Here is a 27,908-nt window from a genome sequence, read left to right on the forward strand (position 1 = left end):
GATCCTCAGTGAAGGACCTCTTTCAGAAACTTCTGGAACACTCTCCCCAGACAGGCTCATTCACTGCTTGCTGTAACAATAGCACCTTGGTAGGTGGACTCAAATCCAAAGTTTATTTCTGCTTTATGTGCAGGTCAGTGTTTTAGGCTCATGGGGATTATTTACTGAATGCCCAGCACACCATTTGGGAATTGTCCTTGGTTTTTTCTTGCAGGTTCATAGAGGTGACAAATCACTACTGCTGTGCCCTTAACAACCAATTTATCAGCAATGAATTTAGCCTGGACTATACAAGGAGCAGAAGAAAAAATACAGATCAGAATACAAATCCATGATCAGGAGAATTTTTTTCAACACATAGGAAAGTGTTTGACAGAGGATTTTTCCTGCTTCCTTAAAGCAAGGAGTGCCAACCTGTTCAGTATGATGGTTAAAGGAGGAATTTGAGAGATATTGCGAAGTGATCCTTTTAAGCCTTAAGCTCAATTGCAGATATTGTGAAGACAGTAGAGTGGATACTTCCTTACAGAGTCGCAAAACCCAGCCAATAAAAAACATTCATTTATTACTAGCAAAGATAATACATAATAGGGCATATTGCACTGTATTACTTATACTGGAAGAAGTTACTGGTGATGCCAATAGACTCTGAAAAGCAGTGTTAGAAACTGAGATATGAAAGCTAGGTGCTAAATAGCACCTTAAACCAAGGTTCTGGGTGCAACAACAGAATGCCTAGGCATGTTTTTTTTATAACAAGAATACAAATCTGAAAATGAATGAACTTTAGCTAAAATGTTAAGTTCATCTTTCACATGGTCTAGTCCTTCTCCCGCCCACCTCCATAATATTCTTAAGAGGGTCTCTTCTCCAGTCTTCAGAGTAGCTGGCAGTGGGGAGGCAGAAAAAGGTCCTCCTTTCCTTCTACTCTGCAGTTTTAATCTGAAATCATAGGTGCAGTACTGAGCCCAGAGCTCAGAAACTGCACGCACTAATGAAATTCCCAGACGCAAAATGCCCCTAGAACAATGGGAGTTTCAAACACTCCTGAAAAGGGTAGCACTCTTTGTCAAAGAAGTACAGCAGAACATGTATAAAAGTTGTGTAAGTGTTATTAATGAGAAAACGCAATCCTTCCCCGTGGAACGCGTCAATAGATTTAAGGAAGGAAAGAGAAGTAAAAACGAAGTGGAATGGTGAGCAGGAAACATCTGATTTCAGCCTTCTTAAAACCAGTATGGCTGCAATCCCACTAATTCAGTGAGTGTTTGGGGTTGTTTAATTTTCTTTTCAGAATTCAAGTAGGGGCCTATGGAAGGTGGCAAGGTGTGCACATGTACAAATACACACACGAGAGAGAGAGAGAGAGAGAGAGAGAGAGAGAGAGAGAATCCTGTTCTTCCCTGCTCCTCTACCTCTTCCGCATACACATACACACACAAACACAGACATATATGTTTCTCTCTCATTTCTACTTCATAAGGAGTAAAGCCCTACAGGACATAATGGGAATTGCTTTAGACTCAGAGTAAGCTGCCCAGTGCAAGCCTAAGCATATGTGCTTAGAATTATATATCTACAGTGGTAGCTCAGGTTAAGTACTTAATTCATTCCAGAGGTCCGTTCTTAACCCGAAACTGTTCTTAACCTGAAGCACCACTTTAGCTAATGGGGCCTCCTGCTGCTGCCGCGCCGCGGGGGCAAGATTTCTGTTCTCACCCTGAAGCAAAGTTCTTAACCCAAGGTACTATTTCTGGGTTAGCGGAGTCTGTAACCTCAAGCGTCTGTAACCCGAGGTACCACTGTACTTAGAAGCAGATATGCTTCTAAAGTAAATGATGGCCACAAGTAGTGATGGCCACCAATTTGGATGGCTTTAAAAGAGGATTTGATAAATTAATAGCAGATAAGGCTATCAGTGGTTACCAGCTCTGATGGTGATGCACTGGCTCCACTGTCAGAGGCAGTGTGCCCTGTGAATGCCAGTGACATTTTTGATTTGTAACTGAGATCAATGGCCACCCACCATCTTCATGTATTTAAAATGCAACATATGCGATCATCAAAGGGAGTTATTGCTGACAAGCAGTCTGTTGGAGATGCATGGTTTTCAGAATGGCACAGTAATTCGACTGCACAATATGTTTTTAAGCCAATGTTTTTGAGGAGTTTTCAGTCATTTGTGGTGTGGGCTATACTAGAAGGCTGAGAAGAGAAGCCAATCAATGTTCCACATTGCTCTGCATTACATCTTGCTTCCATTCGGCTCTCTGACATCCTTCTCCCTGTTTTCCCTGGCCTAGGCTCTGAGATCCCTGGTTACTGATTTTCCAAGCCTCTGCTGGACTTATTGCTGGACCCTATTCTGTCCATCTGTTGGATCTGGCAGACAGTAACCTTTAGAATCAAAACAATTTGTGGGGTGCTTATAATAACAATGATTTTATTATTTGTACCCCACCATGTGACTGGATTGCCCCAACTACTTTGGGAGGCTTCCAACATATGCAAAAACTCCCCTTCTAATTCCTGGGTGCCAGGCACTGGGTTGAGCATAGTAAAATACAGGCCAAACCAGTCTTTCCATGTCCAGGCCAGCCTGAATGGCTGAGTCACTAAGCAAACCAAGTCATGACCCATCAAAGAAGCCATCAACAAGGTGGAGCCCTGACTTGGCCACCTACCAGTTTTCCTCTAAGGGATTACTTGGCCCAGTGGAGGTTAGCATTTGTGGTGGTGGGCCCTGCCAGGATCCAGATAATTGCTGGACTATACCTTGTGCTGACACCAGGCCTGCTAGGGTCAGTTTACTGATGCACACTGCTTTGCAAGCTGTGACAAGACAGGCGACTTCACAGTAAATGAATGTAGCATTCACTGCAGAAAAAAGCCTTTAGCAATGTGTGATAAGTGGAGTAACTCAGTGATTCTTAATGTGGGGATGGAGATGAGATAAATATGCAAGTGCCTTCATTTTAATCTGTTACATTTGGGAGGGTATGCATATATTTTGTGCAAGCACAATTGCTGGATTCCAAAATGACCCAATGCAAACTGCTCCTCTCGCCCCTTGCTTGAGATCAAAACAAAAAACTGTACAGCGCATTTGTGAGAATGCTGATTTCTATTGCATTACCCTTTGTCTAGGCAATCTCATTTGTTCTTAAGTACCAAAGTAGAGAAATTGAAGTGATATATAACTGGGTTTGGCATTGCCACTATTAACAATGCACAGTTTTCTCACTTTGTTTCATTCACCTTTTGAACTTGCAAAATATTGAAATGTTCATTGTCTCTCTTTCTGTGATCCCGCAGTCTGTAGATTAAAGAATTTAAATAAAGTCTCTTGGAAGCTTCAAAAATGAATAACTGCTTAATAAATATACTTGTAAAATATTCAGGTGGAATGATACTTTTTTAAAAAAAAAAGCAACCAGTCAGGTGAAAGCAGAAAAGGGGTAAATGAGTTTTTCTTAATTCATTCCAAATTATGGATTTTTCAGTGTACATTTGCATTTTGTTTGTGGAGTAGTGTGTACGTGCATATATCAGGGACAATTTAGAATGCTTTGCAGGATTATAGTATTTACATTTTCCATTGTGTTTGGCATATTTCATATAGTTAGAATAACAAACTATCTGCATAGAATACTAATAACACATAATAAAATGTAATGCACACCATTTATAATGTTCTACTTCTAAAAGAAGTTGACTCACATATCTTTATATACTAGCACATCAGTATATTATTACACAACAGCCCAATCTCCATAGTAGTGTGAGATCTGGGGACCCAGGCACTTTCTCTGGGTTTGTGTTTCCTTTGGAAATGAGGCACAGCAGTGACTGTGCTGTGTTTATGACATATATGTACACATATATACAACCTGAGCCTATGATGGAGAGGCTCCTAGGATTACACTTCAAGCAGGTCCTGTTTCTCCCATGGCTGCTACATTAGATTCAAACTGCTGGCCCCATTCTGCTCTGTTCCCCTTTCACCAGCTTGCACACTGCTTCCCAAGATGCAACTATTATTCCTTCAATTTGCGGGGGGGGGGGGGGTAAAGTTGTTGCAAAAAATATTGTCAAAAAATGCATTTTTTGAGATTTTTCTATGGAAAATCGGCACTGCTGACAAGGACTGCCATACGCCTGGATTTCCCGGGACATTTTTTTTTTTGCCAATTTCCACCCAGACACTGCTGCCAACTGCAGTATGCCAGATATGTCCCGGAAATCCCGGACATATGACAACCCTAGTTCAGGGCTGTTGTGACACTGCAGTCGTCCCCTGCTTATTTGTATGCTCAAAAATTCTAAACTCACAGTGGCAAACTGGGCCATAGCACATAATTCAAACATCCTCACCATTTGGTGAACATCATGCTGGTATGTATAATGCCTCAATGATTCATTAATGCTATTTTGGCCCTCAGTAGGTCGCTTTCAGTATGGGACTGCACTCATCAAGAACGATGGAAGGAGTTAGGTGCAGCTGTCGTAATACTTTGTTCCTAATTAAAAAGGCTAGGGTTAGTGTTTCTCCCCCTTCCCGGTTCATTAAACAATGATGACTGTGGACACATACTCTCAAGGGGCCACTTTTTTAAAATATCAGCTTACCAGGATATTTTAAAAAGAAACATGCCAATCAATTAAAAATAGTGAAATAAACGTAAAGGAATAAATCAGACAGGCAGGTAATTAGCCAAACAATAACCATAAATGCTAATGAGTTCTCCTGTGGATGACAACATACACAAACTCCATCAAAATAATGTGTTATGTTAGAACTGTTGCTTTTAAAAAATCTATGCTTATTATGAATAAGATAAGAAATGGGGGAAATGGGGGGAAGTTGCCAGGGACTGAAGAACTGAAGGTGGCACACTCTGGTTTCTTGCCACAGGAGAACAATGTTGGGTGGCCATCTGTCAGGTATGCTTGAGTCCCATCCAACTCTATAATTCTATGATTCTGTGCTTCTATCAGGAGAGAACACTCTAACACTACCTGCAGACCAGAGAAGAAAGAGCTACTAACTTGCTAGTGTGGTGTAGTGGTTAAGAGCGGTAGTCACGTAATCTGGGGAACCGGGTTCGCGTCTCCGCTCCTCCACATGCAGCTGCTGGGTGACCTTGGGCCAGTCACACTTCCTTGAAGTCTCTCAGCCCCACTCACCTCACAGAGTGTTTGTTGTGGGGGAGGAAGGGAAAGGAGAATGTTAGCCGCTTTGAGACTCCTTAAAGGGAGTGAAAGGCGGGATATCAAATCCAAACTCTTCTCTTCTTCTTCTCTTCTTCTATCCATCCAAAAACATCAGCAAGGAATATAGGAAGCTAGGTCAGGTCCATTAAGTCCAGTATTGTCCGCATTGACTTGCAACAGCTCTCCAGTGTTTCAGACAAGAAACATTCCCAGCCTTATCTGGACATGCTGGGACTTTGTGTATGTAAAGCAGCTGTTCTGCCACTGTAGCTCAGAGATAGATCACCTGGTCCCAAACTTTATATAAATGCACACTTATACCCAGTGCTTTTTCAGGGGGTACACAGGGTACACAGTACCAACAGCTTTTTTGTTGTTGTTCCAAACAACAGGTGCACCGGCACCTATTTTTCTTGGGGGGGGGGAGCACTGCTTATACCTCACAACTTAGTTCTACCCTTAAAGATCAGGTATCTCTCTCCCTCCCTCCCTATCTTTCTCTCATCTACCCTATCCCTTGCTCCATACTATGTGTCTTGTAAGGCTGATGGTACTCTCTTTTATTTTAATTAAGAGCCACTCAATCAACTGAATGCCACTTTGGGGAAAACTGTCCAAAAATGGAGGGCTAAAGCATCTAAATAAAAATATAGGGGTGAGTATAAAGTGTAAAGAGATTTCTTGAAACAAAAACAAAAACTAAGAACAGAAGCCATTGATCAAAACAAAACATTATTCCAGAAAGAAACCTGAGTTTAAAGGTGAAGATAGAAGTCAACTGGTGCTTACACTTACCTCTGCAATGAAAGACTTGGCTGTGGATGGGTTCATTACCAGAATGGCTCGTCTCAGTGTATCCCGGTAGCGGTTCAGCTCTTCAATCCGCAAGGTGGCAAAGAGCCCTGTGATCATTTTATTGATGTTGTTCTCTACTTTCTGCAGTGCTACATCCATTCCCTGCTGAGATACTTTGTCCAAAAACTCTTGTATTCCTCGGATATCTGGGAACATCAAAAGCCCATCAAAATGCTAATTAGCATATAGAAAGACGACAAAACCGATTTTGGCTTATCTGGGAAAAAAGGTATTCAGCCTCATGTCAAGCAACCACCCCCTGAAGGCCACATTAACTTAATATTCATTGGAACCGTTCCTTAGCTATGCTTGTGACATGTCCTAAAGTGCTAATTTGTGTGAAGGAATTTTTAGGCACTGGTTCATTTTGAAAAGAACCATTTTTAAAGGGTATTTAATTATCCCTGGTTGCCGTCCTCTTTTGCCCATCATATTGTTCCAGATTCTGACTAACCCTATGGAGCTCTGAAAACTATTTCTCATTAAGTGACTCCTGCAGAGAAGAGGGCAATACGTTAATTAAAAAAACAAAACAAAAAAACAAACAACACCCTACAAGTGGTTTCATTTCATTTGGATTGAGCCTAAAAATCTCATCATAACAAAAACACATCTGCCGTTAAAATAAAAAAGGCTATACTTTATTCAGATGAAAATTTAGCAACAAGTGCATACAGTGGTACCTCGGGTTAAGTACTTAATTCGTTCCGGAGGTCCATTCTTAACCTGAAACTGTTCTTAATCTGAAGCACCACTTTAGCTAATGGAGCCTCCTGCTGCCACCGCGCTGCCAGAGCACGATTTCTGTTCTCATCCTGAAGCAAAGTTCTTACCCCAAGGTACTATTTCTGTGTTAGCAGAGTCTGTAACCTGAAGCGTATGTAACCTGAAGCGTACGTAACCCGAGGTACCACTGTATATGTTAACTAGGAGAGAAGGTATGCTATCTAAAGCAAGTCTCAGCCCAAGAGATCTTGCCTCTGGGGAAAAGACTTCATAATTATTGTTAGTATCTTCATAATTATTGTTAGTATCTTGCATGGAGTAAACACCTTAGAACAGGAGTCACCAATCCATGGGCACAGCTATATTTTGTTAGTGAGTGCTGTGGCCACCCTCATGGATAAACCACACTCGCAACCCCTTGCCCAGAACATAATTTGAAATTCCTCCAAAGACAAATGGATCTGGATAGGGTTCCTTGAAGATGGAAAGTTTGAAAATGATGCGTGGGGTTCACCTAACCAGCCCCCATCAGCAGAAGCCCTCACAAGGACTCCTGCTTGTGTATCAAGGTTTCACCTTCCCTTATGCCCCTGTACACCCCAACATTGGTTCAGTGAACCCACAGAACAGCATCCAGGGGGGTGAAAAGGGGGGTTGTTCCATGTGGCAAGTGGGAACAGTTCCACAGATGGAATGATAGGAAGAGCTTCATATTGAACTCCACTTGCTGGGTTTAGAAAATTATGGATTTTCTGCAACCTGCATATCTGAGTTAAAATAAAATATAAAGAACTAAAGCCTAAGAGAAAGAGTGGACTTCTCTTTAGGAATCAAGGGATGTAATTGCTGTATTTAGCCACAGATACTTCAGGAAGTTTGAAGTAGCGCAAAACATTGAAGAATGGTTTAATGCTGCTAAAGTGCATGCTCATTCTAAAAATATACTTCCAAAAGATAGTGATGCTTAATTGCAGCTCCTATTTAATGTCTAAATCAGGGAAATTAAATTCAGTCTAATCAGTGCTGTTAGAGGCCTTTTTGGCACTTCAAGGCCAATTTAAGAAGCAACACAATTATCTGAACTGCTACAAATGTGCCTGATTTTAAGTGCACCATAAAAAATATATGCTCCTGCTTTAACCCTTGAAATATATAGCTGTACATGGCTATTCTTGCACTCCTGAGGAGTTATCAGAAATATTGGAAGAACTTTTAAGGTAAAAAATACTGTGATTATCTAATACCTCCAGGTGGTATATGGTGATCTAGTTAGCTATATCCCAAATGGAGATTTTAAGTCCCTCCCCTCCCCCCCCAAAAAAGCAAGTTCAAGGGCTGCAACTCAGTGTAAAGTAAATGTGTTTAAGAGAATTGGTGCAGCATGGTAGCTGAGAGGCAGAGTTACAGACAGAGGTGAGTGCAATCTCACCTCTGCCATGAATTCACTTGGTAGCCTTAATCTTAGCTTCACATCTGTGATATAGGTATGATATTTTTCACCTCCTTTAACACAACAATTTTAAGAATTACAATAAGATAATTTATGTAAAGTGCCCCCAGGGCCCCCTATAACTGGTGCCTATGCTTCTCTCTGATGCTGCTAGGAGAAGGAGAGGATTAAGTCCTACCTGTCATGATCCTAGTCATGAAGAGTAATCAGGATACCAACACAAAAAGAAAGGAGGCAGAGTATTCAGCCCAGTCAATGTTGCAAGATGAAGAGCTGCCAGCTCTGAGTCCTTACCCCAAGCTAAAGCCTAGTCCAGTAACTCACTGAACTAGAGGTCTCCAAGGTGGGACCCCCAAGACAACACCTGCCTGAAGTCATATCCTCCCCCCAAATCCACACACCAAGGGAGAACGGACAAGAGTATGTGGGTGCTTAGCCCCACAGAAAAGTCCTTTTAACATTCTCTACTGCTCAGAAATGGGTTATGTCTAGGAAATATAGCTGGGCAGATTCCAAAATGTGGTTTCAGATAGATTTGGATAGTTGTTGGGACAAGTTCTCTTTTCCTTGGGACCTGTCCAAGGTGCTGAAGCACATCTCCCTAACCATTCTTGATGTCCAGTGTATGAAAAAGGGTGAACTGCTGCTTTCAACCTAATAGATCAGGTGACCAAAGGAGCCAAATAGGGTCTGATCTGGTCTTATAGAACTTTTGGCTCCAGTTTCACTCCTTTGTCTAAGTAATTTGTCATCCTGCCTATGCCAAACTGCTTAGAAACTGCTTTGATCTTTGATGAGCCACCAGCTGTTCCATTCGCTTGCTTCCAAAAATTTAGCCCTGACATAGAATCATAGAGCAGGAATGGACAATGAGAGTCACCTAGCCCAAACCCTTGCAGTGCAGAAATATTTTGCCCAATGTGGGGCTCAACTCATGACCCTGAGACTAACTCTGAGATTAAGAGTCTCACACATGTTTTAAAAAGCTTAACTTGACACGTCAATGAAGCTTACCTAACTGTGACATGAGTATAAACTAAAGGGGCTTGTAAATCTCGCTTTGTCTTTCAGATGAGCTTTACAAGACCCCTAATTATTCTGTGGCTCAGGGTAATTCCCCAGTGTCCACTCATTCTTGCATTCACCCACTTCCCCTGCCTATTAAATATTGGTGCAGCCCAGCTGAACAGCACTCAATCCAATGAAAGAGAGAGAGTTCCCAGTGGCCCGTGGGAGTTGTAATTTTTCCAAGGGCTGCTACAATGTCAATCTAGCTTCCAGAGTCAAATGGACTCATAAAAAGAAACTTGAGCTATTTCTGACTTTTGGGGAAAATCTCTGTGCTTAATTCTGAGGCAACTTATGAAGGTTGCGGGGAGAACTAATCAATCACTGGTCATGATACAAATAATAATTAATCTAGGACATACCTGCTGGAAAATGCTATGATGCAAGCTGCACTGAAATAAATGAGAGCTGTGCAAGAAGAGTTTATTTAAATGTGCAAGCACTGGATAATCTTGTGGTGGATTGTGGCCTTGTGTTTGCAGCAGTGTTGGCAGTCATCAATCACTGTTTTTCCATATGGCTCTTTTTTCTGTTTAAAGTCTAAGCCATCCAAAGGGGAAGCTGGGGCTTCTTCCAATCTATCACCAGTGACAGCAAATGAGCAACCATGAGCTTGCAATGTGTTCATCCAAACTTAAGAAAAATGAGTACATGATTCCCAAATGGATAAGTCTACATTCACAATGAACTTGACCAGCTTTGGAGGAAAGGCTGGGGAGGACTATGCTCCCTGATAAGGATGACAAACCACAGCCACAATCGCCTTAATGGGAAACTACAAAACAAAAAAACTGTAAGTAACAGAAAATCCATAGTTATGCACTGAGCATGTGGTAATTCAAGTATCCGTCATCAAAGTATACATTTTTAAAAATGTCCTTATATACAATAAGACATATTTTTCCTTCTCATACTACTCCTGAATATATCATGTAACTCAGTTAAAGGGAAACACACTTCAAAATTTTCCCTGGGTGATTTACGCAAAAGACTGCTTTGTTTCCACTGCTGATGAGGAAAGCTGTTGCATTAACAAATGATGCTGTCCAAATTCTTATCAACAGTGCTTTATGAGCCTACTGCAGTCATCCTTCTTTGCACAGCAATAGCTGCAGTAGCAGGGATCCTTCATTCTGGAACCGAACTGCACATTGAGGAGGTATAGTTCAAATAGATTCAGAGAAATTCCGTAGATAATATGGAGACCTTGCTGTGCATATTTCCATGAGAATGTTTACTTATAAATTTGATCACCAGCTGCAAGCCACAGAGGGCCCATTCCCAGCCGCAGCATGCACTGTAGCAATTATGTTTCATAATTTAATTTTATTGTGAATTGTATATTTATTTTATTTACTCATTATATTTATGAGGCACCCAATAAAATAATTTCTCTAGGCACTGAGTATGTTAAAAAAAAGAATGAAATGTAACAATAATTGCTTCCTTCAGCTGCAGTGATCCAAAGTGGATCTCACTTATATGAAGAACTACAAAATGCTAAAATAATGAGCAAAAATGGTCACCTCTTGCCATAAGGGGGGGGGGGTGTCACTTGAAAATGTGTGCACTGGAGGAAACTTCTATGGAGCTAAACCACAGAGTGAGTCTCAAAAAGAACAAGGGGAGAGCCTGCTATATCAGGCCAATGTCCCATCTTGACCAGCATCCTGTTCTCACAGTTGCCAACCAAATGTGACCTTGAGGCAACAGCAAGAGACAGCAAAGGAGATTCCCAGCACACATTACCAAAGGAACCTGCACTCTCCTCACCTGTGATTCCCAGAAACTGACATTCAAAGAGCATACTGCCTCTGACAGTGCAGGTAGAACACAGTGGAGGTGGAAGAATCTGCCTGAGTCCTGATTAAGTTGAACCTTAGTTCACCCACATGTGGGTGATCTAATGTTGTTGCTAGGAGCTGGTGTCAGCCAGACCCAATCACCACACCACTCCACCCCACCCCAGTTTGATTGGAAATTTGACTGGAAACAGAATCAGCCAGTGATAGATGGGGCTGATGGATGCTTCTACTTCTTCTGCCAGCATATTCTCAGAAGGGCTGGGATGGGAGGGGAAGCAAGAGTAGCAGCAACTTGATTACCAGACTGGAATTTATTTACCTTTGAGGCAACAGCAAGAGACAGTGAAGGAGATTCCCCGGACACATTACCAACAGAAATATAGCTAAGTAAACAGGGTCTGGATGAAAAAACCTAGATGGTCCATCTAAGAATAACAGCTGATTAAGAGGACAATGCACTTTGATACTGGGCCTCTATATACTGCCAGTATATCTTATGATGAGAGGAGTCCCAGACTTTCAGATTGAAGGAACAAGAGACTCACCAAGTCTCACATAAACTATTGTAGGTATAATTGGGGCTCTGGAGATATTCTAAAAGCAGCTATCTTTAGTCCCAACTGCACACACACTACTTCTTGCACATACCAAATTCATAGTCACATTCTATGTAAGGGCAGATTGAATTAACTTCCAGTCATGGGCATATCTTTATGCCAAATATGCCAAAATATGGTACATATTGGATGGATCACAAGTAAAGAGAACACTGTTGCACTCAGGCCTACTTCAGGGCTTCCCATAGAGATCTAATTACCACTGTGAGAACAGGATGCTACTTAGATGGGCCTTTGGTCTGATCGAGCAGGGCTTTTCTTAAGTTCTCAAGGAGCACACACAGCACTGAAAAAAATTCATGCTAATTATTTCCCTTGACTCTGCAATGGATACATACTATGTACTCTCTGACATCTTCTGCTTTATTCAAACAGCTAGTTTCCTTACTAGTAGAAGACAGATGGAAATTTATTTTATTTCTGTGAGTTGTTTCAAATGGTGCCAGGTGCTAAATCAGAGGAGAATACACAGACACATTCAATGGTCTTCCAAACACGCACATAGACATTCACATACTCGTAAGTATTTTAAATGTGGTCATCAAAAAGCAGCATTGGTAGAAGACCATATGTGTTTGAGCTCTTCTGAAATGGTGCTACCATCTTCTGCATTATATGCTGGGAAAGCTGGCTTATAATGGGGTTTATTTAGTATGGTGCTTAAATGTTAGTTTATCTTGGGAGATTTTATTGGTGGAGCTTTAACACTGTCAATTCAACCCATAAAACCTACTGCTCATGATTTTAACTCTTAGAGATTCAGAGAAATTCTCCCGACTCAAGTTCATTCATTTTAACAGCGCTGTGTCAACCAGCTGTCTTTGGGAATGGCTAAAAGTTTTCATGAAATTAAAAGATGCCTGCTTCTTGGGAGAAAAGCAATGACAAACCTAGACAGCATCCTAAAAAGCAGAGACATCACCTTGCCAACAAAGGTCTGTATAGGAAAAGCTATGGTTTTCCCAGTAGTGATGTATGGAAGTGAGAGCTGGACCATAAAGAAGGCTGATCGCCGAAGAATTGATGCTTTTGAATTATGGTGCTGGAGGAGACTCTAGAGAGTCCCATGGACTGCAAGAAGATCAAACCTATCCATTCTTAAGGAAATCAGGCCTGAGTGCTCACTGGAAGGACAGATCCTGAAGCTGAGGCTCCAATACTTTGGCCACCTCATGAGAAGAGAAGACTCCCTGGAAAAGACCCTGATGTTGGGAAAGATGGAGGGCACAAGGAGAAGGGGACAACAGAGGATGAGATGGTTGGACAGCGTTCTCGAAGCTACCAGTATGAGTCTGTCCAAACTGCGGGAAGCAGTGGAAGACAGGAGTGCCTGGCATGCTCTGGTCCATGGGGTCACGAAGAGTCGGACACGACTAAACAACAACAACAAAAGTTTTCATTATATATATGACATACTCTTTCTCACTCCTTGTTTTGCAGGGTCAGATTCATGTTACATACAAAGCAAACAGAGCAAAGGAAGGTGGCACCAGTGGAATGCCCTCCTTGCTGAAATACGAGAGGCCTCATCTGTATTGCCATTCCACTAGCTCTTGAAGACACACTTGAACTTCCTGATCACAGTGTAGTACAATATGAGAAACAAAACTCAAGTTTATTTTATTTGTATTCTGTGTTGTAAACAACAGACAATTATGGGGTGGTGTTGCCTACCTGACCTCCCATCACTGGTTTCATGTCAGCTAATTTATAGAAGTTTTTATATCAGGACAGTGTATGGCAATATAAGCACAACAACAAAAAAACCTCATTAAAATACTTTAGCTCGCCAGGCAGGAGAGGTGTGAGACAGTGGTAATGCCAACATGGCACAAATGCACAGGGAAGAACACCAGATTGGCTCCGCCAGTGTGCTTGCACCATGCTGATCTCATCACTGCTGCCTTGCCCCTCTAGCTTCTAGCAAGCCACAGTGATTCTGGTGACAGGCCAGGTGCCCCCACTGACTGGTACTGCTTGTAAGCTTCCTATGGGCTTATTTTATTGCTGAAGATGGAGTAAAATTGAATAAAACTGAATAAAAGCAAATAGGAATCTGCAACAATTTGAAAAGTGTGATGAGAACAAGCCCAGGCAATCTTCAAAGTCTCCCACCCATCCCCCTTTTGCCCTCTGGCACAACTGCAAGGGCAACATTAGAAGCTTTTGCTTCAGTTGTTGATATAGCCATAGTTTGTCTGAACCCTACAAGCTTTGGTTACTCTAAACTGTGGTTACTGAAAACAAACCGACCTCAAACCATAGCTTGTTTCAAGAAAGGATACTTGAGAGGAATCCAAGACTCAAATACTCATTTGAACTCATTGTCATCCTAACAAACCATAGTTTATCAATGGTATTCAAGCAGACCCAATGGCAATACCATGTTGAATCCAGACTAGAATGGCATTCTAGACATTAACAGCAGGCTTAGGACACATCATTCCATTCAGGGGTTTTCATAGCATTGCTAGTCAACCCATGTCAGAAAGAAGCCAACTTTGCAGGGGAGTTTGCCAAGGGCTTCCCCAAACCTGAGTCTGGCTGTGATCAGCCATCTCTTTGAAAAGAAACAAACACTTTCCAAAGACAATGCAAGACAGTGACAAAGGTCAAAGCAGCAACAAATAAAATGCAAAATGCATATGCATCTTGCTATTTTGTGTGTGTGTGTGGAATAATATGAATTAATGCAAGGAAATAGTTCAGTGATAAACTGTATTAATTATATGTTTATGGAGGCAGAGTGAAGTAAATGAGTATGTTGGAACTTGGCAAGAAGCCAAATGAGTAATAAACAGCTTTAAGATAGTCTGGAGACAGCCTAGAGAATATTACAGTCATCAAGCAGCCACAAACAGCCCCTGGAAAATTATAAGCATTTGCAAACGATTAAGGGCCATGGGATATCTTTATGGATTTTTATTAAAATTGTGTTTCACCTTTTAAAGATGTGTATGATACCAAATCTCCTTGTCAATTCCACTACTGGCCAACTCATCCTCCCATCTTTAGACTATTTTGTTTATTTGTTTTATATTGTTTTAACTTGGATCACTGGAGGGCAAGTGTGCAGGTGGAGAATAAGTTACATGGAGCCTTTGACAGACAACAGCAGAATCCATTCAAAGACATGATTGTGACATGCCATCTGAAATATGATGGCTATATGAACTTCCAGGTATAGAGGCAGTATGCTTTGACTCTGAGTTGCTACAGCACATCAACAGGGAAAGCTTTTTGCATCTTCATCAGACATCCCCAAACTCACCTCTCCAGATGTTTTGGGGCTACAGCTCCCATCATCCCCTAGCTAACAGGTCCAGTGGTCAGGGATGATTGGAATTGTAGTCCCAAAACAGCTGGAGGGCCGAGTTTGGGTATGCCTGATCTACATCCTGCTTTTGGGCTTCCTACTCACCACTGTGGGGAACCCTGGTTTGGATGGATCTTCATATCCTAACCAGCAGGGCTCTTCTTATGTTATGTTCATCATTGTTTGAAGTTGGCTTGCTTTAACCAACCAGTAGTAAAAGCTAACCACAGTTTGTCCAGGTTCAGACAAACTGTGGTTAGTCAAAAATGGAATTCGACACTTCTGATCCCATGCTAGGGGAGAATAGAGCACATGAGCTTGCGGCTCACCTAGTTTCATTCCTAAAATGATAAACCATGCAGCCAGTGATTTTTGAACAGTTATTTAGAAGCTGTACAAGTGTCACATGTTGACATTTGGAGCCCAGTGGGCTGGGGAAGGCTGCAGAAGCATCAAGCAACAAGGTGCTTTTATTAGTAGGGGGAATTTTCCTGAGCTTTTACCCTGCAAATTAGATTCCTAAACAAGGAAATTCAGCAATTATTGCTGGTCTCCAAATGCAGGCATTAGGAGAGGAACAAAGGATGCAGCTGGTCCATCTACTGTAGCTCAGTATTCTCTACACTGACTGATAGTGGTCTCTCCAAGCCAGAGATAAAACATGGGACCTTATGAATGCAAAGCGGGAAGCAAAGAGAGAAGGCAAGAGGATAAAGGAGCAAAACTGCAGACGAACACAGTTTTTCTACCCTTGATGTTGCATGGAAAATGGCAGGAGAATTTAAAATAATACATAGGCAACGTAACAGAAAATGAGAAATGACAAAATAGGTTGTGTTGGGAAATACTTTATCCCTTTCACCTTTTGACAAATGCATGGATCACTTTTGCCTGTCTTGGCACCAATAAAACATTAAAAATAAATGTTTTCAAACCGTGATAATGGCTGTCTTTGAATCTGAGGCCTGTAGAATGCATAGACAGTAAAATGGCACAAACCCCACAATTAAGGCTTTTTTTATATGATTGATTGGTTTCTTCATGATGAATTCACTCCCCTGGCAAAGGGCACAAATTCAACTGTGTTCTTGCCAAGCATAATCAGAACGCAAGCAGTCTGTTAGAGAAAAAATACCAAAAAGTCAGTCTTCCTTTAAAAAATGTGTTCAAGAAAAAACCTGCAGCACAGGAATAAGATGGATTCTACTCACTGTGGCCCAAGACAGATTACCAAGTAGTAAGTTATTCCCCCGCCCCAATGGATTTGCTTTGTGTTGATTGAAGTGTATTAATACATCTTTGCTGCCATGGATTCTAATGAGAGCTGCATTTTCAGATCTTACATTATTTTAGCTCCATTTTACAATTGTTCTTATATGTTTTGTAAGAGATTTAAATATTGGCAGATGTCTGAAGTATTTTGTTGGGGAGTCTGAAATCTCTGAATTTAGGGCTCTGTGTGTAAGTGCTGCATGGAGAAGGGGCTGGGCGGGTGGAAATCAACTGGTCTTGATTTCAAGGTTTAAACCAAACATTTTATGGCAGGGAAAACCAAACTTGGGTACACACTGCATCCCTGGAACTTCTCATCGTTCAGGGAACTGAGCTGAGATTATGTGATGCATAAATAGGGAACCTGTGGCATTCCAGATATTGCTGGATTGCAACTTATTGGACATACTGGCAGGCAGTGTTGGTTATTCAACAACATCTGCAAGGCGGCAGGTTCCCTATTTTGGAGAATTTTTTAAAACCCCTTTTTGCATATCTTGATGCTTGCATATGCACACCACCAATATTTTTCTATCATTTTATTTTTTTAATCACTGGTCACAGAAAATATTGTTGTTTCCTGGGTTGCTGTGCTATAATCATTCTTTTAAGGATTAGTTAAAATAATTAACATTCTTTATACTCCCCTGTGTGTGTGGAAAGTAATTGCAGTTTTAAAGGATCTCAGATTGCTTAGAGTAGCTGCTGCATTTAAAACGAGCCCTTAAGGGTATGTTAAAGAACATGTCTTTATATGGGTGAAAGCATTTTTTTTGACACTATTATCAGACTGTTAGAAGTGAAATCCTAGTAATAAAATTTGGAGGCTGCTGAATTACCAAACTGCCATTCGACTCAGAAACTAATGGAAATGTGTAAGTGTGTGTATGCATGCATGTGCACTCATCAAAATCATATTTGTGGATAATCTTCATTAAAAAAAAAGTTAGCTTTAGAGGCTGAATGGTAATTCAGCCGAGGGCTTTGCAGGCTTAAAAGTAAACACTCCAGAAAAAGAATGATTCTGAAGAAATAGAAAGGAATTTTCTTTTATTTAGGAGGTTGCCTTGTGCTGTGACAGATCATTAGTTTATCTGGCTCAGAACTGCATGCACTAATTGGCAGTGGTTCTCCTGCGTTTCAGAAAGTGAACCTTCCCAGCCCTATGTGCCCTATTTGAATTTATTTCACTCTATTTAACTTCTCACCACCCATCACAGTGCTTTGTATTTTGATAAGTCGATGTTTGTTGTAAGCCACTTTGAGCACAGCTCTCTGTGGAAAGGTGGCATACAAATAAACCAAGCAATTGGTGTCTGGAGTTAAGGGAAGGTTTTGACCCATCTGAATCATATCACAAACAAGATGTGCTGAGAACAAAGCTAGCTTCTGTCTGCAAAGCCTTATATTTTAATGTGATGTTCCCTGCTAGCACATCAATTCTCAAACCGGTGCCCTCCAGAAGTTGTTGCGCTAAAACTCCCATCATCCTTTTCCATTGGCCATGCTGACTGGGACTGATGGGAGTTGGAATCCATCACTATCTGGTGGGGGAGTTGTTCTAATGTGTGACACAGAAACTGACTATATTGGAAACATTTGTTGAAAAGTTAGATGCACCAATATGATGATGACCACTATCCTATTATGCTAACTTATTTAGAATGGATGCTCCAATTTCTATTAGGCAAATGTTTTTATTTGTTTCCCATACTCATCACAATTTAACGTTTCATTTAAAATGCACTGTCAATGGAAGGTATTGCTTATATGTGGATCTGAAGTGAGCTTTCAGAATCATTTCCCTTTCAGCCAGCTAATTAGGACTTATATGGAAATAATAACATCTTTCGAAGGCTTCTATTTTCTTTGCTGGCAAGATAATTTTAAGTAGACTGGAGTCTTCTATCAACCAGAAATAATAAGAACTGTTCTCTTTTGCCCCCTTAATAAATCAAATGAATAGGTCCAGTTGCATTCAGACAGACTTTTTGCTATTTTACAAAGCAGAACAGAATGCAAATAACACTTTGCACTGCAGAAATACATAATTCCAAATATAAATTAGGCCCCATCACTTCTCTAATGAAAGGCAATCACTGATAGACAAGATAAAAGTCAAATGCAATTCCAGTGTATTGAACTTAAAACCTATGACATTGATAAATGGATATGCAAATGAATGCAGTACCTTTGTATAATGTGAGGTATTTGGATGAGCATAATATTTATTCTGGATGCAAGCCCAGTTTTATTGTAGTGAGATTCACCGTAAACACCAAAAAGCTTATTTTCCTCATACAGCAAGAATATTGCTGGGAATAATTTCAGTAATGCCAGCTAAGTATTTTCTTTAAAACTGAGAAATTAAATAACGTGAGCAAAGAAGGTGCATTATTTCTAATAAAGGAAATGTAAACACAAGTCTTCTTATTACCAATATGTAATTCACTCTAACAATGTTCACTTTAAACACAAAACACTGCCATCTTTTTGGTGCCAGGAAAAGAATTTCCTCCCCCAAGCGTTTGATGGAATATGATCCAACTGTGTTAAGGCTTTATAGCAGTGTCTCTGTGGGCTGCTGATAAGTTTTTTGTTTGCTTGCTTTCTGTTACAGCTGCTGTTGTTTTAGGTATCGATTTGCTGTTAAATTTTGATAGCCATTGGTGTGCGTATTTTTTTAAAAAAGAGTAGTGCATGTTTGTATACATGATTGTAAGTCACATAGAAACTGCCCTGTATTAGAAGAAGAAGAGTTTGGATTTGATATCCCGCCTTATCACTACCCGAAGGAGTCTCAAAGCAGCTAACATTCTCCTTTCCTTTCCTCCCCCACAACAAACACTCTGTGAGGTGAGTGGGGCTGAGAGACTTCAGAGAAGTGTGACTAGCCCAAGGTCACCCAGCAGCTGCATGTGGAGGAGCGGAGACGTGAACCCAGTTCCCCAGATTACAAGTCTATCGCTCTTAACCACTACACCACACTGGCTCTTAACTAACAAATTGTGGTAGGCAACCACCTGCCTCAAAAGACAATGGTGTGCACCACTGGGGTTGAAGTCAAACCGCCAGAGAATCACAGTTCCTGGTGTTGCTGCAGAGACTGGTAGCTCATAACTGCTGCCTCCAGCATTGTTTTTGCTGTATTAGTAGCACCAAAGTGATCTCTCCAAGGGGCAAGCCTGGGCAGTGTGTATGAAGGTCCTGCCCTGCCCAGATGACAAGACCCCCCTCTCGGCCTCACTGATGTGGTCTAAAAGGAAAGCAGAGCAATTCATTTGGCACCAGCTTGGCTGCAGGTACTGCCAGATGGAGGCATACAAGACAGCATCCAACTGTTTGGGGGACTCCACTCCAGATTTGTGCAGGCTTCACTCCTTAGCCTTTTCTTTTCCCAATGATGTCCCGGGAAGTCTAAGGTTCAACTCACCACTCAGGCATGAAGCACACTGGGTGATTTTGGGCCAGTCGCTGTATTTCAGTCTAACCTATCTTACAATAATAATAATAAATTAAAATAAATTTTTATTTATATCCCGCCCTTCCCAGCCGAAGCCGGGCTCAGGGCGGCTAACAACTATAAAATAATACAACAAGGTTGTCTGGAGAGGGAAAAACTGGACAGGAGAACCAAGTATACCACCTTGGGCTTCTGGGAGGAAAGGTGGGATGTAAATAAAATAAAAATAAGTCCCATTATGATAAATTTTTTACAAACAGTCCCTTCCTAATGTTACTTTAACCTGGAATTGAGGTCAATAGGGGTCAATGTGCACATATTGTAGCTATGCATTTGATGACTTGTTCAGTAAAACACTAAGGGTCCATTCTCAATAATACCATCATTATTTCCATTATCTGAATGAGCTTCAGTACCACAAGCTTTAATCTTCAGATGGGAAGCATTTCACAATGAATTCACTGTGGCTCTCTTCCTAGCAACCTGAGTAGAGGCACTGACAGGCTCCTGGGAGACCAGTATCCAGCCAGGCTTGGCTGGAATGACATTGATGGGTTGTATAGCTGGCTTGGGGACTCCACGTGACTATTTTATCTTATGTCAGAAGTTGAACAATAATGTGTTTTTTTCTACTTTAAGTATTTCTTTCGAATGTTACCATCACTCCATCTTGGTATTTAATCTTGTTAAACAAAGCATTCCTACCACTCAGGCCTTTCAAATGACAGAGTCGGTGTAGATTGATTGAGCAATATTGGATTCTTGTGATGAAAATATGTGAGCTCTGTTGCTTAGCTATATGACACCAATGATTTGCTTATCTAAACTGACATCCTACATATATTAATTTAAGTATGAAGTAATCAGTGAACCACATGTACAGATTTCTTAACCACCCTTCACCATAAGGTCCCAGGTCAGGCTAGAAGGTGCCCCATGATATTCTTGTAAAGAAGCTGGTAAAATGCGGTCTTGACTATGCTACCACTCAGTGGATTTGTAACTGGCTGACTGACCGAACCCAAAGGGTGCTCATCAATGGTTCCTCTTCATCCTGGAGAAGAGTGACTAGTGGGGTGCAACAGGGTTCTGTCTTGGGCCCGGTCTTATTCAACATCTTTATCAAAGGCTTGGATGATGGACTCAAGGGCATCCTGATCAAATTTGCAGATGACACCAAACTGGGAGGGGTGGCTAACACCCCAGAGGACAGGATCACACTTCAAAACGACCTTGACAGATTAGAGAACTGGGCCAAAACAAACAAGATGAATTTTAACAGGGAGAAATGTAAAGTATTGCACTTGGGCAAAAAAAAATGAGAGGCACAAATACAAGATGGGTGACACCTGGCTTGAGAGCAGTACATGTGAAAAGGATCTAGGAGTCTTGGTTGACCACAAACTTGACATGAGCCAACAGTGTGACGCGGCAGCTAAAAAAGCCAATGCAATTCTGGGCTGCATCAATAGGAGTATAGCATCTAGATCAAGGGAAGTAATAGTGCCACTGTATTCTGCTCTGGTCAGACCTCACCTGAAGTACTGTGTCCAGTTCTGGGCACCACAGTTCAAGAAGGACACTGACAAACTGGAACGTGTCCAGAGGAGGGCAACCAAAATGGTCAAAGGCCTAGAAACGATGCCTTATGAGGAACGGCTAAGGGAGCTGGGCATGTTTAGCCTGGAGAAGAGGAGGTTAAGGGGTGATATGATAGCCATGTTCAAATATATAAAAGGATGTCACATAGAGGAGGGAGAAAGGTTGTTGATGTTGGTTTCTGCTTCCTTCACTGAGCAGCGAAGTGCTTGTCACAAGACAATGTTTACATTCCACAGTCAAATGCTGTTGGGTTTTCTCACGGGAAAGGAGACTGGATGTGACGTACACTGGTTTCCTGTTTTTCACTGTTCTTTGCAGTTCAGTGTTATTCTCTCCGTGCTTTAGAGGAGAGAGGATGCCTTTCTCTGCTCCGGCAGAGGGAAGATGTTTTTCTGTAAATTACCAGCTTTGAAGTGTAAATAAAGTAATATAGAGCATGTTGGCACGTACTTTTCATCATTCCGCTGTGCACTGGACACTGCTTATCTCCAACATTTAGGTTCCGGGCCCAGAAAAACGCAGTGTTTTGAGAATGGACTCCAGAAGTCGGGCTCCTGGCAAAGGAACAAAGGAGCAAAGAATTGGAGTGCCGGCAAAGGATCGGAATGCAGAGGGCCGGATCGGACGATATCTCTGCGCGTCAAGATGATTTGATGAGGTATGTGCTACAGCTCCGGGCAGCCTGCCAGCTTCTAATTAATGGCTTTATGGCTGGACTTTGAACTTTTATAGCCGGTTTTGCCGTGGCACAGGCAAAAGGCTAGAAGGATAAATTTTTCCTATGCTGGGGGAAATCGAAAGTAAAGCAGCTGCAGCAGTGTCGCAGCATGAATTTAAGACAGCAGAGAGAACTTTCACTTTTGAACTTGCCTTTGGAATGCGGTTTGAAGCAGCTGCAGATAAGCAAAGCAGTTAAGCAGAAAGGCACAGGTTCACAGGCAGAGGCTGTTTTGAATTTGCTTTTGGATTGAAGCAGCTGTACACAGACGCAGCATGTATAAAGCAGCCTGATTTAAAGCAGCAAAGATGACGCTAAAGGCTAATGCCAAAGTCATGATGGCCCTTCAGGATGCTTGTGGGATTCCTAAGCTCAATAGGAAGAACTATGCGGACTGGGTTCTCTATGCAGAGGCTATTCTGCGGAAAGAGGGTCTGTTTAAAGTTATTACAGAGACCCCCCCAGCTCCAGTTACAGATGAATGGAAAGCTATGGATTCCAAGGCAAGGGGAACTCTTACGTTGATAGTATCCCCAGAAGAGCTCTGTCTGTTGCGTGATAAGACCTCAGCCAGAGAAATTTGGGACGCTTTGAGAGAGGCTCACTTGAGGACAGAAGCTGGGTCCACAATGTTTTACTTTAACAAGCTGCATAATATGGCTCTTGCTGAAGGTGGAGATGTGCGTATACATCTGATGGAGATGCAGAATCTGAGACATGAGCTGCAACAGAGAGGACTCAACTTTCCAGAGGAAGTGTATTCCTTTATGATACTACAATCTTTGGGTTCAGGTTGGGAGTCTGTTGCGACTCAGATTGCTGTACAGCCAACTGCTCAGTTAACAGTGGACTATGTTACTGCCGTGATATTGAATGAAGCGGATCGCCGGGGTGCTAGCTGCATCAACAAGGGGGAGACTTCACAGACGTCATCCCATAGTGCAGTGGAACCACCAGATGGCGCCAAAGCTTTGAAGGCAGTGAAATGCTACTCGTGTGGACGTCTAGGCCATATGAAGAGGGAATGCAGAAATCCCAGGGCCAAGACAGAGCAGCGCAGCGAAAGCTCATCGCGTGGAAAAGGCCGAGGCAAAGGCAAAGGTCCGGTGTCCAGGACAACGCAGCACAAGGCAATGATCTCACGCTTCACTCCAAAGGTTGCAGAGGTCCAGAAGACGTCTAGATCTTTCTTCGTTATTGATTCGGCTGCAACGCACAACATGTGCAACGATAAGCGACTGTTCGTGTCTTTTACACCGCAGGAAGGTGCGATTCACCAGGCGGATGACCACACAATTCCCAGTAAAGGCTACGGAACTGTTGTTCTTCACAGTTTGGACTTATCGATACAGGATGTGCTTTATGTGCCAGATGCCAAGCATAATCTGCTCAGCGTTGGACAGCTGAATGAGCGGAAAATTGACGTTTCCTTTAAGAACAAAAGGTGCATCATCACAAAGAAAAATGATTATGTATTGCATGCTGAATATGTTGATCGTTTGTATGTTTTGTATTTTGATGATGTTGTGCAGGATGACACTTGTTGCATTGCAGGTTCTAACAAAAGTTTGCATGCAGAATGTATTCACGATTTTCATCGAAAATTTGGTCATTTGCATTTTGAGGCAGTATCTAAAATGCCTGCCTTGGTTGAAGGTATGACTATTAAACCCTGCAGGTACCACATGAAGTGCAAGGCATGCGCAGCAAACAAGGTAAAAATGGCTGCGAAAGGTAAGGTGTCTAGTAGGCAAGCTACAGAACCATACCAGGTTATTCATGCTGATTTGGTTGGACCACTAGCGCCCTCTTTGGGTGGAAACAGGTACTTCATGGTTCTCATTGATGCATTTTCCAGGTATATTTATGTGTACAATCTCAAGCAGAAATCAGAGGCTTTTCCAAGGTTCAAGGAATTCTGTGCTTGGTTGGAAAATGTGCATGGTAAGAAGGTAAAGACTCTTTTCAGTGATCGCGGGGGAGAATTCACTTCTCAGCAGTTTGAAACTTTTCTGACTGAGAAAGGAATTCAACACGATTTGTCTAGTCCTCGTTCGCCATGGCAGAATGGACTTGCGGAACGAGCAAATCAGACATTGCTTCAAGGGTTAAAAACCTTGTTGCATGATGCCAATCTTCCAGAGAGTTATTGGGCCGAAGCTCTCTCATGTTTCACTTACAGTTATAATCGCAGGTTATCTTCAGCGATTGGTTGTACCCCCTATGAGAAGATGTTTGGCAAGAAGCCATACATCAAACACATGAAAATTTTTGGTTCTGACATGTGGGTTCACTCACCACAAAGCTCCAAGTTAGACAAGCGTGGATTGCATGGTATCTTTCTAGGTTATCAGAAAGGGTCTTACAGAATAATGATGACTGACTCTAAGACAATTAAGCTCACAAGAAGTGTTGAGTACAATGCCAAGTGGGGGGAGAATGTGGGAATTTTCCAATGTTATCCTGATGACAGTGATGAGACTGAGGATAGTCAAAAGCAACCGCAACAACCCACACCCACTGATGAAGGTTCTGATTCTGAGTCTGAAACTGAATCGGGTGATTCAGAGGATTTCAAGAGTGCGAAAGCCTCTATGCGACCCTCTGAAAGCTCTGATCAAGAATTAGAGGAACCATTGTTCACAATAGGTCACTTTTCTCCTAAGAAGGAAGAGGAGAGTGTTGAAGACTTAAGACTAATTCGTAGGTCACAGAGAGCAACAAAAGGCAGACCTCCAAAGAGATTTGCTGATGAGTTTGCTAAGATAGCAGTAACAGCTGTTAAAAGCTCCAAGAAGGTGTTTGAACCTTCAAGTTTCCAAGAAATCCAGGATTTGGATTCAAAGGAAGCTGAGCCATGGTTAAATGCCATGAAGGCTGAGCTTGATTCCTTGGAAAGGAACAAAACATGGGACCTTGTTCCAGTAGTTCCAGGAATGAAACTGCTTGGAAGCAAATGGGTCTTCAAAGCGAAGACTGATCAAAATGGCAAGATAGTCAGACACAAAGCCAGATTGGTAGCCAGAGGTTTTGCACAGGTACCAGGTGAAGACTATCACGAGACCTACTCACCCACCGTGAGGTATGAGAGCATTAGGCTTATGCTCAAGCTAGCTGCAGAAGAGAATCTACACATTAGTCACCATGATGTGAATACAGCTTTTCTGTACGGATCTCTAGATGAATCACTTTATATGCTTCCACCTGATGGCGTACAGGTAAAACAGGGATTTGTTTGTGCTCTGAAGAAGTCCCTTTATGGTCTCAAACAAAGTGCACGGTGTTGGCACACAAAACTCACTGAAGTATTGTTTTCTCTAGGTTTTAAGCAAGGGAAAGCTGATCCATGCGTATTTGTCAAAGAGGAGGGGCAAAAGAAACTGTATTGTTTGTTTTATGTTGATGATCTTTTATTCTTTTGGAAGGATGTCACAATGTACAATAATGCCCTAGCTCAATTGAAAGAGCACTTTGACATGAAAGATCTTGGTGAGGTAAACAACTACCTATCTCTGGAAATAGAGAGAGATCAAGATGGTAACATTCTAGTACACCAGTCACGTAAAATTGCTGATGTGTTAAGCAAACTAAACCTGATGGATGCTAACCCTGTAGACACACCGATGACAACAGGTTATCAGGTAGATGACACTGGAGAAGCATTTTCTGATACTACACTGTACAGAAGTGTGCTAGGCAAGCTAAACTTCATTGCCAGATGTTCAAGACCTGACATTGCTGTTAGCTGTAATTTGCTAAGCAGACAAGTCAACAATCCTACTGTTAAGGATTGGAAAGCTCTGAAACGCATAGCGCGGTATTTGAAAGGCACTATGCATTACAGACTGAGATTTAACAATCAGAAGTCTGGTGGTCTTGAGATATTTGCAGATGCAAGTTTTGGAAGTGACACTACAGACAGGAAAAGTACGTCTGGAGTTTGCTATAAGTACAATCAGGGTCTATTTGATTGGTCATGCAAGAAGCAAACAACAGTTAGCTTAAGTACTTGTGAAGCTGAACTGAATGCACTGTCTTATTCACTTAAGGATTGTGAATGGTTGTTACAATTGTGCAAAGACATGAAAATTCCTGTCAAATGTCCAATCCAGGTTTACCAGGACAACAAAGCATGTTTGGCTTTGCTGAATTCTGAAGGTTGTAAGCAAAGCACGAAGCACTTGCAATTGAAGTTGCAACATGCTAGGGAACGTATTCAGAATGGACTCGTAACGGTATCCTATATGCCAGGTAATGAAATTCCTGCTGATGTATTGTCCAAGATTGTATCAAGGGATCAACACTGTACCTATGTGCAGAAGTTGGGTTTGTACTGATATTGTACGAACACGCTGCCCAGTGATGTTCACAGAAAGGGGGAGGATGTTGGTTTCTGCTTCCTTCACTGAGCAGCGAAGTGCTTGTCACAAGACAATGTTTACATTCCACAGTCAAATGCTGTTGGGTTTTCTCACGGGAAAGGAGACTGGATGTGACGTACACTGGTTTCCTGTTTTTCACTGTTCTTTGCAGTTCAGTGTTATTCTCTCCGTGCTTTAGAGGAGAGAGGATGCCTTTCTCTGCTCCGGCAGAGGGAAGATGTTTTTCTGTAAATTACCAGCTTTGAAGTGTAAATAAAGTAATATAGAGCATGTTGGCACGTACTTTTCATCATTCCGCTGTGCACTGGACACTGCTTATCTCCAACAGTTTTCTGCTGCTCCAGAGAAGCGGACACGGAGCAATGGATCCAAACTACAAGAAAGAAGATTCCACCTAAACATTAGGAAGAACTTCCTGACAGCAAGAGCTGTTCGACAGTGGAATTTGCTGCCAAGGAGTGTGGTGGAGTCTCCTTCTTTGGAGGTCTTTAAGCAGAGGCTTGACAACCATATGTCAGGAGTGCTCTGATGGTGTTTCCTGCTTGGCAGGGGGTTGGACTCGATGGCCCTTGTGGTCTCTTCCAACTCTACGATTCTATGATTCTATGATTCTAGAACAATACACTGTCCAAATATAAAAAATGATGAAATAGTTACAATTATTAAAACAAAATAAAAAACCAATTGCAGCCAGGACAGAACAGCATGCTTGACTGATGTATCCTGACATAATATCATGACCAAGAATTTCAATGGTTCTCAAAGTTTACACCAGCTTAAAGTTACAATACAAAGTAGCAAAGCAGCAGGATCCTGCTCCTTTCTATATTTTATCTTCTTCTTCCATCTTTTTAATGGAATGGAGTACATCAGATAATGCTAGAAGAGCCAGCAAATTGATAACAATGCCTAGGATAAGAAACAGATTTGCTGCCCAGCTTCATGCAATGCAAAGTTTGAAGATAACCAACTACAGCAAACCTGCTGCTCTCCAGATGTTGCTTATCTACAACTCCCATCATCTATGACCATTTGCCAGCCTGGCTGGGGATGATGAGTGTTGTAGTCCAATAACATCTGGAAGGTCAGAGGTCCCCACCTCCGACTACGTCATATATACTGCCATCTAAATTGACATTTTAAAGTCAATTTCCTCATACTGACACAAAGACACTTCATAAATACTGCAAAGATGGGAGCTAGATCAAATTTGGGTCATTTTGTACTTTTGTCGACTTTATTTTAAATTGGCTCTAAAGAGGAAAGTTAAAAAATAATCTGGTTTGGCTGGGGTGTAGATTCATTTCTTCTTGCAGACATGTTCCTGTCTGAACAACATTCATACATGACATGATATAAGAGTAGGGAAATGCTCTTCTTATTTTTTCCAATGTAATTATTATATTTTGAAATACAGGTG

At 41.7% G+C, this 27,908-nt stretch overlaps 1 protein-coding gene and 1 long non-coding RNA gene across 8 annotated transcripts in view; one reads left to right on the top strand and one right to left on the bottom strand.

Moving 5' to 3' along the window:
- LOC310852974 overlaps positions 1-27,908 on the top strand; it is a 472,952-nt gene that overhangs the window by 359,606 nt on the left and 85,438 nt on the right. The gene's annotated exons all lie outside the window — the stretch shown is intronic.
- The window catches only part of GRID2 (glutamate ionotropic receptor delta type subunit 2), an 835,972-nt gene that overhangs the window by 341,140 nt on the left and 466,924 nt on the right, over positions 1-27,908 (bottom strand). For all 7 annotated transcript variants that reach the window (XR_014568339.1, XR_014568340.1, XR_014568341.1 and 4 more), the window contains exon 4: positions 6,010-6,215. Coding sequence is in view for 4 of the 7 variants with exons in the window: in XM_083756400.1 (XP_083612526.1) it covers positions 6,010-6,215 (206 nt within the window). In the remaining 3 variants the exon portion in view is untranslated. The remainder of the gene's footprint in view (positions 1-6,009; positions 6,216-27,908) is intronic.

The sequence above is a fragment of the Podarcis gaigeae genome (genome assembly GCF_964106915.1).
Source record: "Podarcis gaigeae genome assembly, chromosome: 9".
NCBI classification, from domain to species: domain Eukaryota; kingdom Metazoa; phylum Chordata; class Lepidosauria; order Squamata; family Lacertidae; genus Podarcis; species Podarcis gaigeae.